Source organism: Phascolarctos cinereus, unplaced genomic scaffold (assembly GCF_003287225.1).
Source record: "Phascolarctos cinereus isolate Bilbo 61053 unplaced genomic scaffold, phaCin_HiC Scaffold_4;HRSCAF=312, whole genome shotgun sequence".
NCBI classification, from domain to species: Eukaryota; Metazoa; Chordata; class Mammalia; order Diprotodontia; family Phascolarctidae; genus Phascolarctos; species Phascolarctos cinereus.
In genome coordinates, this window is record NW_027555847.1 from 130,121,361 (window position 1) to 130,141,315 (window position 19,955).

The 19,955-nt window shown below is 39.8% G+C and overlaps 1 protein-coding gene across 1 annotated transcript in view; it reads left to right on the forward strand.

The window, feature by feature from the left end:
* LOC110221915 (uncharacterized) overlaps positions 1-19,955 on the forward strand; it is a 52,026-nt gene that overhangs the window by 9,457 nt on the left and 22,614 nt on the right. Inside the window, exon 4 of the mRNA XM_078151705.1 lies at positions 1,896-2,817. Coding sequence (XP_078007831.1) covers positions 1,896-2,817 — 922 coding nt within the window. The remainder of the gene's footprint in view (positions 1-1,895; positions 2,818-19,955) is intronic.

Consider the following 19,955-nt stretch of genomic DNA (forward strand, 5'->3'; position numbering starts at 1 on the left):
ATCCAGCAGAGGAGACTGAGAAGAAGTTGTCTGATCGGTAGTGGGAGAATCAGGAGAGAGCACTGTCAGGAAAACTTGGATAAGTGAGTATCAAGGAAAAGAGGGTGTCTGACAGTGTCAGAGGCTGCAGAGAGGCCTAGAAGTATAAGATCATTAAATGTAGCAATTAAAAAAATCATTAGTAACTTTGGAGAGAGCAGTTTCAGTTGAATGATGAGGTCAGAAGCCAGATTGCAGAGTTAGGAGAAAGAGGAAAGGAAGTAGAGGCATGTTTGTGGAGGGCCTTCTCAAGGAGTTTAGCTAGGAAAGGGAGGAGAGAGGTAGGATAATAGCTAGTGGGGATAAATGGACCAAGTGAGGGTCTTCTGAGGATGGGGGAGACATGGACATGCTTGTTGGCAGCAGTAGATGGGGGGAGAGTTGGATGATAAGTGAAAGTGGGGATGATAGATGGGGTATCTGCTAGACTGAGATAATTTGTTCATGGAGTACGTGTTTGCCTTGGCAAGGAGAAGGGCCACCCTTCATGAGAGCCTGAAGCACAGCAAACTGGGAGAGGCATCAACCTGTTAGGAGATGAGGAGAAAGGAGTGAGAGGGGGCTTTCGACAAAGGGCCTGAATTCTTTCAGTGAAACATGAGATAAGGCTGTGAGCTGGTGGTGAGGAGCCATGGGAAGAGTGAGACTGCTGAAAAGGTTTAGGAGGAAAGAGTTAGTGGTGAGCAGGATAGTGAATTGTTTAGGGAAGTATAAAAGGATTGTCTTGCTGCAATGAGGGCCCAGTTGAGATTATGTAACATAAATTTATAGTGGACTCAGTCAACACAGTTTCAGCTTTCTCCAGCGTCATTCAGCAGTACATAAATAAGAGTGAAGACAGAGGAGGGGAGGTGGAGAGGATGTAATTCAAGGCGAAGGTTTGGCAGGATCTTGTGATAGGAGAAGGGAGCAAAGGATCTTGAGAGGAGAGGACAGTGTAGAGCTGACTTGGTATTTGCCAGGATGGGGAAGGGAGGAGAGTGTAGCCAGAGCAGAGGTGATGGCCTGGGAGAAACATAAGGGGTAGAGGGATTAGAGGTCACAGTGAGGATGAAGAACAAAGTGTTAAGTTGCAAGGTAGAAGATGTGGATATGTAATGACAGCTGATTGTGATAACATAAGGCAATTTCAGAGTTTGTCAACATGGAAATGGAACACCCGTGGATGATTGTGAGATTAAGAGTATGGGGAACAAGGGAGGGGAGAGAACAAGTTTTATTGCAAGAATACTATGTGCCAGGTATGGTGATAAGTGCTTTACAAGTATTTTCATCTTATTTAATCCTCACAATTCTGAAAGTTGGGTGCTATTATTTTCCCCATTTTACAGTTGAGGAAACTGAAGCAGACAGGCTAAGTAACATAGCTAGTAAGTGTCTGAGACTGGATTTGAACTCAGGTCTTCCAAACCTCAGACCCAGAGCTCTATCCATTGCACCACCTTGCTGCTTCATAGTCTTTTTTGTGTGTGGTTGTGGGGTGGGATTGATGAAATCCTAATAAGGCCTATGTAGGCACCTGTGAAGTAATAGCAAAAGCTGTCCTTTAGGTGAACTTATGACATAGAGAGGCTTATTGTAATATCATTATCATACATATATGCTCCTCTCCTCCAGTGAGTTTTTCTGTATGCATTATGGGAAATTGCACAGTTCCACCGAGGCTGAGACCCCTCCCCTATTGCCTGATCCCCTGACACACCCTTTTTAATATTCATATATTCTGTTAGGTAATTGCATCTTTTGCCCTATAAAACCCCTGTCTTGCTTTCACTAAGCTGCCAGTTCCTTCTTGGAACTCACTCCGCTTCCTGAGAGACACACATGACATTTGTATTTTCTGTTGATCATTTCAGATTTTGAGACTAGTACCAAGTGGACCCTTCCGAAGCAGGAACTTTCTGAAGAAGAGGAGTCACAGGGGAGGCTATCTGGAAGATTCCCAGTGGATGCTTCCAAGGGAACCAAGGTTGGAGAAGCCAATGAATGTGAAGGCACTCTAGACAAGCAACAGGGAAACAAAGTGGAGAAAGTAGAAGGATCCCTTTCCCAGGATGGAAATTTTGTGGTAGTGACCATCCCTTCTGAAAAAATTCCCTTAGGAGAGAATGGCCATAAATATGATGAGTGTTTGTGTAGTTGTCATTTGAACTCAAACCTGGTTACACGACGTAGAATTCCAACAGGAGAGAAAACCCATGTATCTGCTACAAATGACCAAAACTCCAGACAGAATTCATCTTCTAGTGTACATCAAATAGATCAGACTGTCAAGAGGCCTTATGAATGTAATGAATGTGAGAAAACCTTCAAGCAGAACTCAGAACTTCGAAAACATCAGGGAATTCATATAGGGGTGAAACCTCACAAATGTACTCAGTGTGGGAAAGCATTCAGCCGACGTTCATATCTTAGGAAACATCAAAAAATTCACACTGGAGTGAAACCCTATTCATGTAGTGAATGTGGGAAAGCTTTCAGGGTGAGCTCAGACCTTATTCAGCATCAAAGAATTCACACTGGAGATAAACCCTATCATTGTAGGGAATGTGGGAAAGCCTTCAATCAGAACTCTTCCCTTATTCAACATCAGAGAATTCATACTGGAGAAAAACCCTATGAATGTAATGAATGTGGGAGAGCCTTCAATCAACGCTCAGCTCTTACTCAACACCAGAGAATTCATACTGGAGAGAAGCCCTATGAATGTAAAGAATGTGGGAAACCCTTCAGGCATTGGTCTGGCCTTATGACACATCGAAGAGTACACACCAAACTTTGACCCTGTGCAGATTTTATATATGACAGATCTTCAGACAACTTTGTAACTGTTATTAAATCTCAGCAAATGTATCCTGGGATCAAAATCCTTTAAAGTAATCGTGAGCTCCTCACGGGCAGAGCCTGTGTTTCTCTTATTTTTGTACTCTCCTGAGTATCATGTGCCTATGAGACTTTCATTAAGGTTTATTTTCTGATAGACTAATCTATATAAAGAAGGGGAGGAGGTAAACATTGTTTACTGCTTCCTTTACTTTTTAGGAAACTCAAAGAATTTGAAATAAATGGGAATGTAATATCCTAAGCTGGAGCTCAGTCACTCCAAGAACTATGAATTAGAGCAAATTTGCTCTGTCCCTTTATCCACTCTTCAGGAATTCCTATATTTGTTGTCATTTGCCACTAATATGAAGGTGTCATGAATATTGTCAGTGGATTGTCTCTCTGTATCTGATTATTCCTACCTCCTTCCTGACCTCCACTGGCATCTCTCTGAGGAACAGATATATGTGAAGAGAGAGATTTCAATTTTTTTCCCACAGGAAAAAATGTGACTAGTTTCCATTTTTCTGAAGGAGTATGATGGTGATGAGGGAGTTGTTAATATTAGATTGTCAGTTTTATTGACATATACTCGGGCAGAATAGCTCCTAATAATTTTTTTCCCCATCAGTTGTGAATTTACCTTTTCCTTTTTTGATGCTGGTAATTCTGTTTTGTTTTTTTAAATCAAATTACCTAATGGTTTATCTGTTTCCTTTTCCCCTCCTAGTTCATAGTTTTATTTATTAGTTGATTGTTTTTTATTTTTGCTTCTTTAATTCTCTTTAATTTTGAAGATTTCTTCCTTGGTTTTTAATTGGGGAAAGGGTTAAATTTGTTGGTTTCCTAATTGTTTTACTTGCATACAATATTTGTTGATCTGCTTTCTCTTTTATTGATGAAAATATTTAAGACATAGCATTTCCCCTAAGTCCTGCTTTGACTACATCCCTCAAATTTTGGTGTGCTATTTCTTTATTGTTATTATCTTATTGAAATCATTTTTTTTATGGTTCTTTGACTCACCTATTCTTTAGGTTTTAGTTATTTAATTTCTAATTGCTTTTTTAATCTTTGCTTCAAAGTTCATTTATTGAATATAATTTTATTGCATTGTCATAAAAGATGAATTTAATATTTCTGATTTTCTGCCTTTTTATGTTCTTAACACAGTAAGTTTTTGTGAATATATGTTACTTTCACAATTACCATACACAGCTGAGAAATAGGTATACTCCTTTCTATTCCAATTTAGTATTCTCCAGAGGCCTATCATCTCTAGCTTTTCTAAAACGATATCCAGATTTTCAATTTTTTAAAAAAATTTTTTGGTCAGAGTTATCTGGGACTAACATGGTAGAAATTGAAGTCCCCCACTATTTAAGTTTAATTTCTTTCCCCATATAATTAATTTAATTTTCCTTTAAGAGTTTAGATGCTATGCCATTTGGTATATATGTGTTCAGTATTGATATAAATTCATTGTCTGTGGTACCTTTCGGTATAATGTAGCTTTTAATTAGGTCTGTTTTTGTTGTTGCTTTATCTGAGATCATGATTGTCACCCCTGCCTTTTTTCACTCCAACTGAAGAAAAATAAATTCCTCCAGCCTCTCCTTTTAACTCTCTGTTTAGCTTTCTGTTTCAAGTGTGTATTTTGTAAACAACATTTTGTTAGATTCTGGTTTGTAATCATTCTGCTATACTCGTCCCTTTTATGGGTGAGTTTTTTCCATTCACACTTATGATTATTAGTTATGTATTTTTCTCCATCCTGTTTTCTTATGCTTTCTTGTTGTTTTTTGCCTCCTCTTTAAGAATTTTTTTCTTTTTCTGCCAATCCCTCTCCTAATCTGCCCTCCCTCTTATTACTCACTGCCTTTTCCTTAACCATTTTCTCCCTTCTTTCTGTGTCGGATGATATTTATTTCTGTGAGCAACTCATGTGTGTGTATGTGTGTGTGGGTGTGGGTGTGCGTGCGCACGAATGTGTGTGGGTGTATATGTTATACATATACATACATATACACATACGCACATATATTTTTATGTATATACAAATAAATATTCTTCCCTCCTTTGACCAGTTCAGATGATATGGAGATTCAAGTGTTGCTTGCTCTCTTGGCCCCAACACTCCCTCCTTGTTGAGTGGACTTTTGTTGGTATATCCTACTTAGGTGAGATAATTTTCCCCTTTCTCATTTTCTCCTGTCTTCCTCTCCCCCTCAAGTGTATTCCTTTTCCTCTCCCTTTCCATTATTTTGACATTAAAATATAACAAAATCATTCCCAGGCCCTCTGTTTAATTAGACTCTCTCTGTGACCCCTGATGAAGATAGGATTCATCTACCCATAGAAAAATGCAAACATTTTATCCAATAGGAAGAGATAGAAAAAAAATCCATTTAAAATAAATACTGAAGGAAGAATTACTTGGGAGTCTGTCAAGACACACACAGGAACTATATGAACACATTTATAAAGCACTACAAAAACAGAGGTCTGAATAGTTACATAAATATTGATTGCTGATGGGTAGCCTGAGCTATTATAAGAATGATAATACTATGTAAATTAATTTATTCAGTGCTTTCACAATCAAAGTAGCAAAGGATTACTTTATAGAGCTAGAAAAAACTGGAATTAATCTGAAAAACAAAAGATCAAGGATATCAAATCAATTAATGAAAATAAGTGGGAAGGTGGCCTAGCAGTACCAGATCTCAAACCATACTACAAAGCCATAATCATCAAAACAAGTTGGTACTGGGTAAGAAATAGGTTGGTCAGTGGAACAGATTAGGTATACAATACACAGAAGCAAATGAGCATAGTAGCCTAATGTCTGGTAAATCCAAAGATCCCAGTTTTTAGTTCCAGAATTCACTATTTGACAAAAACTGTTGGAAAAATTGGAAAGTAGTGTGGCAGAAACGAGGTATATCATACCACCCATATATTAAGAAAAAATCCCCAAATTAGAGGAATAGGGAAGAAATTACCTATCGGATCTATGGATAGGCAAAGAGTTCATGATAAAAAAGGTTCACAAGAGGTAAAAGGCAATTTTGATTAAATAAGATTTTTTTTTGTTTTTGGGTTTTTTTTTTAAGCAAACAAAACCAAATGCAGCTAAAATTAGAAAAGAAGCAAAGAACTGGTTAAAAAAATTACAGTAAGTTTCTCTGATAAAAGTCTTATGTCTAAAATATATAAAGGACTGATTCAAATTTATAAGAATAAGAGCCATTCCCTACCTAACTGGTAAATGATGAAAGGATATGAACAGGCAGTTTTTAGAGAAATAAATCAAAGCTATCAATAGCCATATAAAATTCGTTCAAGAATATGTGCTGGAGGAGCTGTGAGAAATTAATGCACTATTGCTAGAATTGTGAACAGGTTCAGCTGTTCTAAAGCAATTTGGGATTCTGCCCCAACAGTTATTAAACTGTGCATACCCCTTGACCCAGTGATGGTGATACTAGGTCTATTCCTCTAAAGAGATCAAAGAAAGAAGAAAAGTCCTTATATGTACAAAAATTTGGCAACTCTTTTTGTGGTAGCAAAGAATTGTAACTGAAGGGGGTGTCCATCAGTTGGAGAATGGTTGAACAAGTTATGGCACATGAGTGTGAGGGAACATTATTATGCTATAAGAAATGAAGGAATATTTCAGAGAAACCTAAGAAGACTTGTAGGAAATGATGCAAAATGAAGTGAGCAGAACAAGGATGATAATTTATACAATTACAACAATACTGTAAAGATAAACAACTGAAGATTTTAGGAGCTTTGATCAACCACAATTCAGAGAACTGATGAAACATGCTACACACCTTCAGATAGAGGATAGACTCAAAAATAAAGATTAAGGCCTATGTTTGTTTGTTTTTAGAATTGGCTAATACCAGTATCTGTTTTCCTTATGAAACATGCTACACACCTTCAGATAGAGGATAGACTCAAAAATAAAGATTAAGGCCTATGTTTGTTTGTTTTTAGAATTGGCTAATGCCAGTATCTGTTTTCCTTGATTATGCATGTTTGCAACAGATTTTGTTTTTCTTGATTTCTCGGTAGAGAGAAGAAGAGTTGGGGAAGCTGTGAGGGAGGGAATTTAGAGCTGAAAATATAATTTAAAAGATCCAGGGGAAAAAAGAAGTAGACATATTCATAACTTTTTTTTGGTTATTTGGCATGTATTGTTATTTTTGTAAATAGTTATTTTCTAAGAGGGAAGGATATATGGTTTTTGCCACTTTAAAGAAAGTGGAATTCAGGGAATTGTGGGAAGATGGCAGAACAAGGCAGGAAATTACTTGGCTCTCCCAAATCCCTTCTCCCTCTCCCCCCAATAACTTAATACCTCAAAGTAAATTTTAGAGTGTGAGAAATAATTGTTGTTGATATTTGTCCTTTGTCTTCAAAGAGGACCAAAATGACATCATGATGTTAGAGTCAAGGTGCAGTGTGTCCAACTGTGGCTGATCAGACCAATAGAAACTCGGAAGTCTCTACCACAGATTGGGCACAAATAGCCTATTTGAACATTTGTGATGGAGGTATCTCTGGAATTGCACATCTCACATTCTTCTTTTTTTGAGCTACTGTGATTCTGCTTTGGTCATGGAGCACAGCACCTTCTTGGATGCAGGCACGCCATGCAGGGTAGTCCTGTGCCAGTATTTCCAATGTCTCAAAATTAATACTAAAGTTCTAAAGAGAGATCTTGAGAGTGTCCTTGTATTGCTTCTTCTGACCTCTGTGTGAGTGCTTGCCTCATGTGAATTCTCTGTAAAACAGTCTTTAGGTAAACATACTATGTGGCCAGCTCATTGGAATTGCACTCTTTGTAGTAGAGTTTGGATTCTTGGCAGTTCATCTCGAGAAAAGACCTCATTGTCTGGTACCTTATTTTGCCAGGTGATCTTCAGAATCTTCCTAAGACAATTCAAATGGAAGCAGTTCAATTTTCTGGCATTACAAGGGGTAAAACAGTCATCCAGCCTTAAGACAACTGGGGAAGATGTTAAGAAAGATTGGGCCTACAGGCATGGTGGTATGGCCAAGAAAGACATGAAGATATCATCACATAGGAGGAAGCCAAGGCTTCATGAACTTTCGCCCCCACCAAAGGTGTTGGGGTTCAGAGGCTGAACAGGGGAAAGTTGCAGAGCCCTTCATTGCTGGCACTGGGCTCGTGGCACAGGTGTATTGGCTGGACATGGTCCCAGACTGCAGGCAAGGAGGAGCAAGCACACCTTGAGTGTTGTGGCAGAGGGAGCAGGAGCCCTGTTGGTTGTGGTCACTCACAGGACAGCAGAGTCCCTGTTTTTGGTTCCTGGACAGAGGGACAGACTGACACTTGTGGCTGTAGGAGGAGAGAGACGGGTGGTGCATTTCCGGGACCATAAGGAATAAGAACATTTGTGGTGACATCAGTGTGGGAGCACTGGTTGAGGCTCAGGGATGGAGAGGAGTACCTGAGGTTATTCATAAACCAAGGTATAAGCTGGAAGAGCAATGACCACACCTGGCCTTGGATCATAGCACATTGGAAGAAGCAAAATGTCAAAGACCCTCAGGGCTCTGAAAACAAGAACACAAAAAACCTGAAGCCTGAGACATAACCCCCCACACCCCAGGAGCAGAGCCCAACCCGAACAAAGTTAGTAGCCAAGAAAACACAAGCAACTAAAAAAGAAAAGTGAATAAACAACAGATGAAGAACCTGACCATGGATAGCTACTATGGTGATAGAGAAAATCAGGGTTCAAACTCAGAAGAAGACAAACTCAAAGAAGACAAACAGCTACTTGGAAAACTTCAAAGAAAAATGCAAAATGGTCAGAAGCCCAAAAAGAGTGCTTAGAAGAAACTTAAAAAGGACTTTCAAAATCAAATAAGAGAGACAGAAGGAAAGTTGGAAAAAAAATAAGAGTAATGCAAGAATATTATGAAAAGAAAGCCAACTAATGGCTGAATAAGTTGTGGTATATGATTGTGATAGAATACTACTGCACTGTAAGAAATGATGAACAGGTTGATTTTAGAAAAACAGAAAGTCTTGCATGAAATAATGAAGAGTGAAATGACTATAACTAAGAGTATGTTGTACACTGTAACAACAATATTGTTTGAGTAATAACTGTGAATGCTTATGCTGTTTTGGGTAATGAAAACATTCAAATCAACTATGAAAGACTTATGAAGGAAAATGTTATCCACCTCCAGATAAGGAACTGATATACTGATGTATGTATCACATGGTTCCATATATACATCTACATAAAATATTGGCCTTCTCTAATGTGTGGTTGGGAGGAAGGAGGGAGGCAACTTGGAACTCAAAGTGTAAAAAACAAAAACATAAAGATTAAAAAAGAAAAAAATAAAGTGGAATTGATATCCTAGAAAAATGAGGGCTGCACTTCAGGGGATCAGGACAGATTTGGGTGGTCAGTGCCCCCTCCTCAGGATGTATAATGTAGGCAAGTGAGTTTTCTGAAATGAATTGGGGACAACTTCTTTTAAAGAAGGTTCAAACTGGACAGAAGATTCAGTCATTGTCCTGGAGAATTGTAGAATGACAACTTCAGAGGTTTCACAGTGATTTTGATTTCTCTCTGAGAAGGAGCTGGGCCTTGAGCCAGGTACAAAGGCTATTTAGCATAATAGTCCTAGTCCAAGTTACTGATTCCTCTGCCTCTTCTTCCCTTAGCCAGAAGTTATCCTGACTAATGATCAAACTCAGGCCTTGAAGTCCCCTTCCTGAGAACCATTCCCTTCAGGCTACCTGGCCCAATGGGACATCTTACTTCCTGTTTTCCTGCAGGCCAGCACTGAAACACGAGGATTCAGAAGAGGGTTAATTGCCTCAATTCCTGGTACTTAGTCTACAGACACTCTGGGCCCTCCTGGCCCCTAAGAAGGCGGAGAAGATGACGTCCGGCGTCTCTGCCCAGGAAGTTCCTCTTTTCCATCGTGCTGTGGGTTGGGCCTGAGTGATTTCATTTTTCTAGTAGACTCTTTCACCTACAGTGGTGGAAAGGGATTCTACTTTGCATCTTCTCTTTGGCCCTAAAAGCCAGTGTCACTGAGTAGTGGGTGTATAGGTATGCCGTGTGCATGTATTACTGTGAACATGTGTTTATCCATACTGGCCACTGGCCACAGTTCCTCTGTGTCCTATTTTACAGTTTACCCTTAGCCCTGTTCTGAGCAAAGTGGAAGACCTTGTTTTGGGCCAAAATGGTCAAAAAGATCATTTTTTGAAACTCAATTGAGTCCCAACACCAGAATCTGTTACTGCTGTTCAGTATATTCTGCTACACAACATGTTAGGGGTGTGTGGTATTAGGAATTGGGAGGAGGGTGTCCAACCACGCTACCTCCCTCAAGGATGGGCCACCAGCATGGTTGTAATGGCATCTGATCTGGCTTCACTTTCTTTAAGTCTAACCAGGATTTCACCTCCTACAGGAGGCCTGCCCCAACCTATCTTAATTCTAGTGTCTTCTCTCTTAATTTTATCTCCTCTTTGTCCTGTAGATAACTGGCTTTGTATATATTTCTTTGCATGTTGTCTCCTCTATTAGGTTGTAAGCTCCTTGAGAGCAGGGACTGTCTTTTGGCACTTGTTGTATCCGTAGTACTTTGCACAGTGCCTGGCACATAGTAGACACTTAGTAAATGCTTATTGATTGCTTTCTGGTAGAGTTGTGGCAAATGAGTTAAAGTCAGATGGGTGAAAATGGCTTATGGTACAGCAAAGCTTAGCAGAGGAGGATTTGGGCAGATGAATGGCATTCAGTCAGGGCTGAAGTTCCATGTGGTTTCCCTCGCTCCCACCATCTTGAGCTATACTAGGGCAGCATGTTGGGTAGTGGTCCAGACAAACAGGAGGTATGGGCTCTGGTCAAAGGCACAGCACCTCTGGGGACCTGGGTTTATGTAAGGTTTTCAGACAAAATGACTGCTGTGCCAATTGTCACGTTGCTGGTGGGGTGAAAGGGTCAGGGAACACACAGCAGCAGTTAGAGTAGGGTTTCTAAAAATTAACCAGGAAGGCCAACTTGGATGAGGAAGGTGGAATTCTAGCTGTGCTGCATGAGCAAGCTTGCGGGAGAGTTTCAGCAGCCGGTTCTAACTAGAACTGTGTGTGTAGTTAAACTTTAACTTTGCTCAGCATTGTGTAACCTGTGCCATGCCTGGGAGAATAGGACCATGGAGTCTGCAGGCTATTCTTGTTAAAAAAATGTGAAGAAATTGCATAATAAAATTGCTCAGTATTATTGGGTAAGGGACAGACTGCATATCACTAGAAAACCCTGGATGCAGAACCAATCCCGGATTCATCTCACAAACCCATTGTTCTTAATTCTAGAGATACAGCAAGAATATGATTTTATAAGCAAATAAGTAGAAAAAACTGTCATCTCTCAAGGAACAGCAATCTTTGCAATTGCATTTCTGTACTTAACAAAAAAGTCATATATTGACTTAATTTGTCTATTTCCATGATTCCCTTAAAAAAGAGTAGTGTGTTTATGGTACCAAACCAAAAAAAGTTGTCAAAATAAGTTTCTATAAATAAGTAATTTGTGTATTGTGATTTGCCCCATTTTCAAAGAGTTGAGCTATTTGAAGACAGGGATTCTTTCATTTTTTTGCTTTATATACTTAGTGCTATATAATAAATAATATAATAAATGTTTATTGTATTGAATAAGATCAGGAATAAGATCCACGTTTCCACCCATCCTGTTTTTTTTTTTTTGTCAATCCACATTTTTATAATTTAATAAATAAAGCACATTTATGGCTTGGATTTTTGAATCATTGATATACCTGAGGAAAGTCTCTAGGTTCAAATAATTGATAATGATGCTTTTTTCTTTCTTTTTTTTTTTTGGTTTATTGCTAACCATTGGGGTTAAGTGACTCGTCCAGAGTCACACTGCTAGTGAGCGTTATGTGTCTGAGGCCAGATTTGAACTCAGGTCCTCCTGACTCTAGGGCAGGTGCCCTATCCACTGCGCCACCTAGATGCTCCAATAATGATACTATTAATGATGGAGTGAACACATGCTTTTTGAGCATATTAAAATAGCCCACAGAAATCAAACACAAAGAGGCAATAACCGACTGAGCCCAGCTCACACTACTCTAAGGCAGAAATAGGAGTCCCAGTGAAAAACACACAACTGGTGTGTTTTCTCCCTGGCCTTATAATAGAGAGAGGAACAAGTTGGTCACTTCTAGATGAATTAGAAGGCACTTGATAGTTTGTTATTAAATCTCCCAAAGTTAACATTTGGGCTGAAGGCATTCCACACCAAGGACAATGTCACAACTCATCAAAGGGGAAAAACACTGATTGCTGTCTCTTTCAATATTAGATACTTTAACATGTCATCAATACAGTAGCGGGGCTGGATACCATCTCTTCAAAGGCTCAGTCCAACAATGTCCCTTTGATGTTAGCATCAAACAAGGCCCCAACAACTTCTAGCGGCATCTGTTAGGCTCTAAGATGTAGTCTATAGTAGAAACTTTTATTTTTATGATCCCCAATATGGATCTCAATACCTCTAGCTGTTTCTTCATGTAAGTCAGGCCAACAAACAGTGCTTTATTATGTGCCAGGAACAGTGCTAAGCATGGGGGATACAAAGAAAGGCAAAACATTCTAAAACAAATTCTTGCCCTCAAGAATCTAACACTATAACAAAAGAGATGACACGACAAATGTGTACATATATATATATATATATATATATATATATGTATATATATATTTACAGGATAACTTGGAGGTAATTTCTGAGGATAAAAGCATTAAGGGAGAATGGGAAAAGCTCCCTGCAGGTTATTTTTTAGCTGAGTCTTGAAGGAATTCAGGAGGCAGAGAAGGGACCTGGTAGGCAGCCAGAGAAAATGCGTAATGTTAGGAGATGGAGGATCTTTTTTGAAGGAACAGGAAGAAGGCCAGTGTCAACTTGATCATCGGTGTCTTTTTTTGGTCGAAATCTGCAGCCTTTACCAGAGAGTGAACCTGTCTCTTGAAATAAACAATCATTTGGGGCCTCAAATCCCTTTCTACAGACAGTGACTGGATAACACCTGTTGCACGCTGCACTCCTCCACTGGGATTTCTTCAGCCGTGGTATAAACATAGGGGTGTGTGTGTGTGTATGTGCACTAGTTTTTAAGCTTCAATCAATGGCACTTGCTTGAAGCATAGAAAAAACAACGCTATTATCTTGCGGGCACAATTGGCCTGGAACTGCAAGAACTGCTTGTCTTTATTTGCTCATTGTTCAATCCATGGTCCAACTCGTTCCAAACTTCATCCATCAGGACGCTGCCGCTGCCTGCAGGCTCTGCCAGAACTAGCTCCTGCTGCTCTGGTAACCTGGGCTGCAGGCATATACGCTCACACTGTCCCTTATCATCCCTTAGGAAGCTAACGGGTCTTGACTAGGGATTGTTTGGCACTGGCTCCTTGCCCAAAGAAGCTCTCACTTTTTGGAGGTTCTCTTAGTCTACCTAGGGCCCAGGGGTGGGGAACCTTCGGCCTCAAGGCCACATGTAGCCTTATAGATCCTTGAGTGTGGCCTTTTGTCTGAAATCAAGTTTTACAGAACAAATGCTTTTATTAAGGTGATTTGTTCTATGACATTTGGATTCAGTCAAAGGGCCACACTTGAGGACCTAGAGGGCCACATGTGCCTTTAAGGCCCCAAGTTCCCCACTCTGATAGGCCTAAACCCTATTTTTTAAAAAAATAGCACACCACCCCCAATGTTGGAAAAGGCAATAGAATTAACAATTAGTGAATACCACTGATGGTTTCTTGCACCCCAAGGAGATGACACGGCTCCCTTTCTGCCTTCACTTACTGCTTTCCAGATCCTTAATTCTCTTCGGATCTGTGGCAACCACAGGACTTTGACCTTGGTTTGCTAGTCCTACACTTCTGACCACCACCCTATGTAAAAATAAACACCAATATGTGGCATGACCATCCACAAGTTTCTGGAGGGCAGGGGTCTATGTTTGCTCTTTTTTGTATTCCCAGTGCTTAGATGAGTGCCTCAGAAGTAGCACATGTTTAATAAATGTTGATTGATTGGTTAGACCTAAGAATTTGCAGCTGAAATTGTCCCTCATTATCAGCCAATGGAACTATCTCATGGGGAAGAAAAATTTGGGGTGAGGAAAGGAAAAAGAAAGAATAAGAAGGTGAGGTCACCCCAGGATATTTTATTTCAAAGCCTTGAATCAAAGGCATATAAATTCACCTACTGTTAAGGAGTTCCCTTCCCTCTGGCAAAGAAAGCCCCAGTGTTTTCATAACACTATATTGTTGGGGTTTGTGGTGGAGTGAGAATTGAGAGACCAGGTGTTAGGGGAGTGACAAGTGGAAGTACAGCCCATTATTTAAAGGAATTTTGAGCCCACCAGCCTCAGCCTAGCTCCCAAATGTGCATTAACCAGCACTATTCCTGTCCCAGATTGCTCCAACCCTTCCCAATCTGCTTGACTTCTTCTTGTTTGCCTTCTCCTATTCAGAAACACTTCTTAAATACCCTAAATAGAGAAAAGGATATTTATTCTGCAGTTTTTATCTGCAACAAATACATCGCATACATTTTCATTCCTCAGACACGGCTTCCTGGGAAACACTTCCAATATGTGATTCCCTTTTGTAGCACTGTGAGGTCTGGGACCTGTTGCCCAAACTCCATGAATCCCACAAGGGGTGTTGATTCAGGACCAGGTAATCAGTGACTACTTGGCAAATATTTGTCATTTGGGAAATACTTGCTGATAGTGATCCCTTCTCCCAAGCTATTTCTTTTAGTCCTACAGTTTGAATTCTTAGAATTTTGTTGAGTTCTTTGCTTTCTGATTTTCATTAGATCTCAGGCTTGGGTTCCCTAACTGAGTCAGTGGGTTTTTTTTTTTTTGTCGGGGGCGGGGGGAGTGTGGAATGGGATGATCTATTCCTGGTAGTGGGGAAGGAGATTTTTGTGATGGAGATGACTTACAGGGGATTCTAGAAGGTTGGCTTTGAGAAGTAATCTGAAGTAAATTGCAATCCTTTCCTTTTTATAGCTGGAGAATCTTCTAGTAAGGTTAAATGACTTGCCCAAGATAATCCAGTGACTTTGTGGCATGACTGGGACTAGAACCTGGGCCTTCTGTAAGAGAATTTAGTGCTCTTCTGTTTGGCAGTTTTAGGGACTGAAGCCTGATAGCGTAGTACAAGTGTACAAAGGGAAAAAGGAACAGAACTGGGGGAGCGAAGAGCTAGCCTTGTCCTTCTCCCCATCCTTCCCTACTCCTCTTCTGGTAAAAGTGACTTAATAAGGAAACTATAGCCTGAGATGGGGTGAAGGGAGGGAGATTTCCAGGGAGTGAGGCTTCAGGTAGTCTGTTGGTGCTTTTATATGATGCAGTAGCAAATTGAATAGAGTTTAAAATTAGGGATTTTGAAGAACTAGCTTTCTCATAGTCTAGGACACCCTTTATCTTATTTAGGGTACATATATAGTCCTATGGATTTGGGGCAGAAGGCTGAGAGTTTCTTCATCTCGATCACCTCTTCCCATTCCTTCTGTTGTCATACTCCTCAGAGCTATAACTAGGAGGTGTTTTGTTTTTGTTTTTATTTTGCTCTTGGACCACGTAACCTGTTCTGGGTAGGCGCTATAAAAGAGGCCCTCAGTTGGGGGGAAAAGGGTGGGACACTTGCTTATGAGTCTAGACAAATACTTCAGATCATCATTAGGGTTGGGGAGGAGCTCACCATTGTGGTTCATCCTATTTTAATTTTTCTTGTGACTTCCTGTAATGTGACCCACAAGATGTAGGATTAGATCCTCAGGACCTCTCAGACCTCTGCAACATAAGCATTATTCCAAAGGGTAAGCTAATTGCTGCTGTCCGAATAGGCTAAGACGGCAAGAACTCCGATAAGGCATAACCTGATGAATTAACAGAGGAGAAAGCTATCCTAACTCATTGGCATCCCTTCCCCCAGCAGCCCTCACATTCTCGAAGAGGTGCATAACAAGACTCAGAGCCCTGTGCTCAGGAATCCCCTTAGCAATGCCCTGCTCTCCCCCCAGCCTTCTATGAGCTGTACTCTGCCCTTTCTCCACCGTGAGTGGAGGAAGTGGAAGGTTTGGGCAGCAGCATGCTGGGCTGCGGCAGTACTCAGCCAGAGACCTAGGGAACAGTGCCAGCATGTGGGTGAGGTTTCACCTGGCATAAGGAAGAGGAGACTGGCATCCATATGAGGCCAATTCTGTCCCTCAGAAGTCAGCTGGGGCAGAGACTGAGGCTCAGTGCGGGAAGAAGCGGAGAGAGATTTAAGGTCTAGCCCTTGAGGGATGTACCATCAATGGGGAAGAATTTAGAAAATGATCAATATGAGAAGATAAGGCAAAAAAGGACTGAAATTAGAAAAGATCTTAGGAGGAAGAAAATGTCATTAAACACTTCTAGCAAAAGCAGAAAAACCAACAGTGAGAATATTGATAACAGAAAAGAAGATGGCCTCTGGGACATCTAAATTATTCTGAATGTCTTTCAATGAATATTGCAAGACATGAGAGAATGAATCAACATGTGATGAGGCAGGGGAACCCATGGATGGCCAAGAAAGCATGGAACCAAAGTAGGATGTTCTCAAATGATTCAAGAGAGAAATACAAAGCATGAAGTCAATTTATGGGCTAGGCAGCAGAAACGATTGGCAGAATAGAAAAGTCTACAGTGGCATGCCTCAGAGAAACAAAGGAGAGGACAGCTGTTTGGGAACGCAAATACACACAAATGAAGAACAGTCTAGAAGAAGAAAATAATTTTTTTTTAATAAAGCAACTCCATCTGTATAGAAGAAAACAATGATCTTGAAAACAGGATACATGTAGACGACTTCAGGATTATAGGTCTCCCAGAAGATCATGACGAGTCAAAAAACCTGACCACCATAATTCAAGTAATAATACAATCTTCCTTCCACCCTCGGCTCATGTTCAGAAGCTGGGACCTTCTGAACACAGAAAACAAAGTGCCAATTAAAAGAATCCACAGATTGCCTCAAGATGAAAACCCCATGCTACAAACTCCAAGACACATAGTTAAGTTTAACAATTCCAGTGACAACAAATTCTGCAACAGACCAGGAGAAAGATCTTCAAATATAAAGTAAAGGAAATTAGAGAAATATATGACTATGTTGCACCTACCAGAAGGGAGTGGAATAACATGGAAGAGCAACGGTATTCAAGATACAGACAAAGGTGATATACTCTGTAGCCTAATCATGATTGAAAAAAAGGAATGGACATTCAATAAGATACAGGCATTGGAGGCATTAAAAAAAACAACAACAACCCAGTTGTGAGCAGATTATTTGCTTTGCAAACCTCAGAGACAACAGAAACACAGGTAAATGACTACAACAACCAAGGAAGTCATACGTAATGAGTGGAAAAAATACCCCAGAAAAAGTGGGGAAAAAACTAAAAAGATAAAGACATCTATGAGGTTTAAAAACAATAGAGGGTTCATTAAAAGATTTCTTTCTAAAAGTGCACAAGGAGACAGGCATGAAAGCATAAATTAAATAGAAGTCATGGTGGAGACAGGCTAAAACTCCATGGACTAAACCTCACAATACCCTATCTATAGGTGAATCAGTGTGTTTTTCTTTCTTTTTTTTTTTTTTCTGGGGGAAGGAGGGAATTAAACTGCAGAATGAGATGATGCATAAAAGGAGAGGAAAAAGAAGATAGAGGTTAATATGTGGTGTATTCTAATGAAGCCAAAGGCAAACACTGAAAGGAAAATAACCCCTGTGGTCTCTCAGGAAGAAGAGGGCCTACAGGAGAAAGGATGAAGTGGTAAAATGAGAGACTGAAATGGGAAATGAAAGGGGGAGTATCACTTATTTGTAGGAGGGGATCCCAATGAAAAACATGAGCTTGTGGGGTGGAAGATATTGAGATTAGGTGCTTAGTGAGACCATGAGAGAGGGAAATCAGAGATCCCAGAGATACAAAGGAAAGAATGTGGCCTTTAATATAGCCATTTACAGTAGACCAAAGGACACAGCATCTTCTTTATGACTAATTTAATCAACATTTGCCTCCTATTACTTGACAGCTAGATGGCTCAGCTGGATAGAGTCAGGAAGACTTGAGTTCAAATTTGACTTCAGATACTATTAGCTGTGTGACCCTGGGCAAGTCACTTAACCTCTGTTTGCCTTAATTTACTGGAGAAGGAAATGGCATACTACTCCAGAATCTTTGTCAAGAAAAAGCCCAGGGACAGTATGGTCCACCAAGTCATGAAAAGTTGGACACAACTGAACAACAGCAACCACACTTGCTTTATTAGATAGGATACAGAGGATGAGTTTCTGGAACTGTTCAAAGTCCTCTAGAGTCCTCTTTTGTAAAATGGTGATGGGGGATAGAGGTATTGAAGGAGACTGGCATTTGACTTTATGCTATCCCTAAAGTACATGCTGAGACATAGCAAAACAATTCTGGCAACTATAGAACAAAACAGAGTCGGTTATATTCTCCTCCAAGTGCCCTTTCAGCAGTACCTTCTTTAAAAAAACCTTTTTATTGATATTTTCTTTTTCTTATATCACCATAGTATCCCATGTATTTCCATCTCCCCACCCTCACCCCCCACCCCCAGGGAGCCATCTCATATGACCAATAGTATTTTTTGGAAAGGAAAAAAGTCAATACAACTGATTGTTAAGTTGAAAATTCTGAAAACACGTGCAATGTGTAACACCCGTGGACCTTCTACCTCCATGAATGGGTAGGTTGGGGATGTGTTTTCATATCTTTTCATTCGAGCCCCACTTGATCTTTATAGTTTTGTTACATTTACTTTTGATTTTTTGTTGTGTCATTCTTTCCCTTTGCATTGTTGTAGTTACTGTGTATATTATCTTCTTGGCTCTACTTACTTTATTCTGCATCAGTTCACGTAGATTTCCCCATGCTTGTCTGTAGTCATCATACACATCATTTCTTATGCACGGGTAGTGTTCCATTACATTCACGCACCATAATTTGTTTAGCCATTCCTCAATTGATGGGTATCTACTTTGTTTCCAGTTCTTACTTATCACAAAAAGTGCTACTACAAATATTTTGGAGTATATGGAGACTGGTTTTTTTTTTTTTATCAACAGCTTCCTTAGGATATACGCTCAGTTACGGAGTCTCTGGTTCAAGGGATATGGGCGTTTTTGTCACCTTATTTATTTATTTGTGGGCATAATTCCAAATTGTTTTCCAAAATGGTCATACCATTTCACAGCTCCACCAACAGCGTATTAGTGTGCCTATCTTTCTACAACCCCTACAACCCTATTGCCATTTTTGGTCATTTTTTGCTAATTTGCAGGGTATGAGGTGAAGTCTCAGAGTTGTTTTGGTTTGCATTTCTCTTATGAATGATTTGGAACATTTTTTCATGTGGTGGTGAATATTTTGCAGTTCTTTTGAGAACTGTTTGTTTATGTCCTTTGACCACTTATCTATTGGAAAATGATTTCCCCAATATAACAAATTATATATTTATTGTTTATAGATCTTGGATACCAAACCCTTATCAGAGAAATATGATACAAAGATTTTTCCCCCATAGGGAATCCCCCCTAGGATTTTCTTATCCTAGATGAATTAATGTTGTCTGTACAGAAGCTTTTCAATTATAAGTTCCCTCTTCTGCTGTATTGTTTGTTTAGTTACTCTACTCAAATGGGACTCACATGAAGAGATATAAGAAGATAGCAGTGTGGGTGGGAGGTCTGTAGGTGTTACATTGCATGTATTTTTGGATTTTCTTAATGTATCGATTAGTTATACTGATTTTTATATGTTAAGAGAAGAGATGAATTTTAAAATTGCTAAACTAAATATAAGTGGGCAAGGGACTGGAGATCACAAAGTGGATAAAGAGGAGGGTTTAGTGTGGGAAGGCAGAAGGAGAGGTGGAAAGCCAATAGATTATGGCCAAAAAAGGGAATTTCTGAA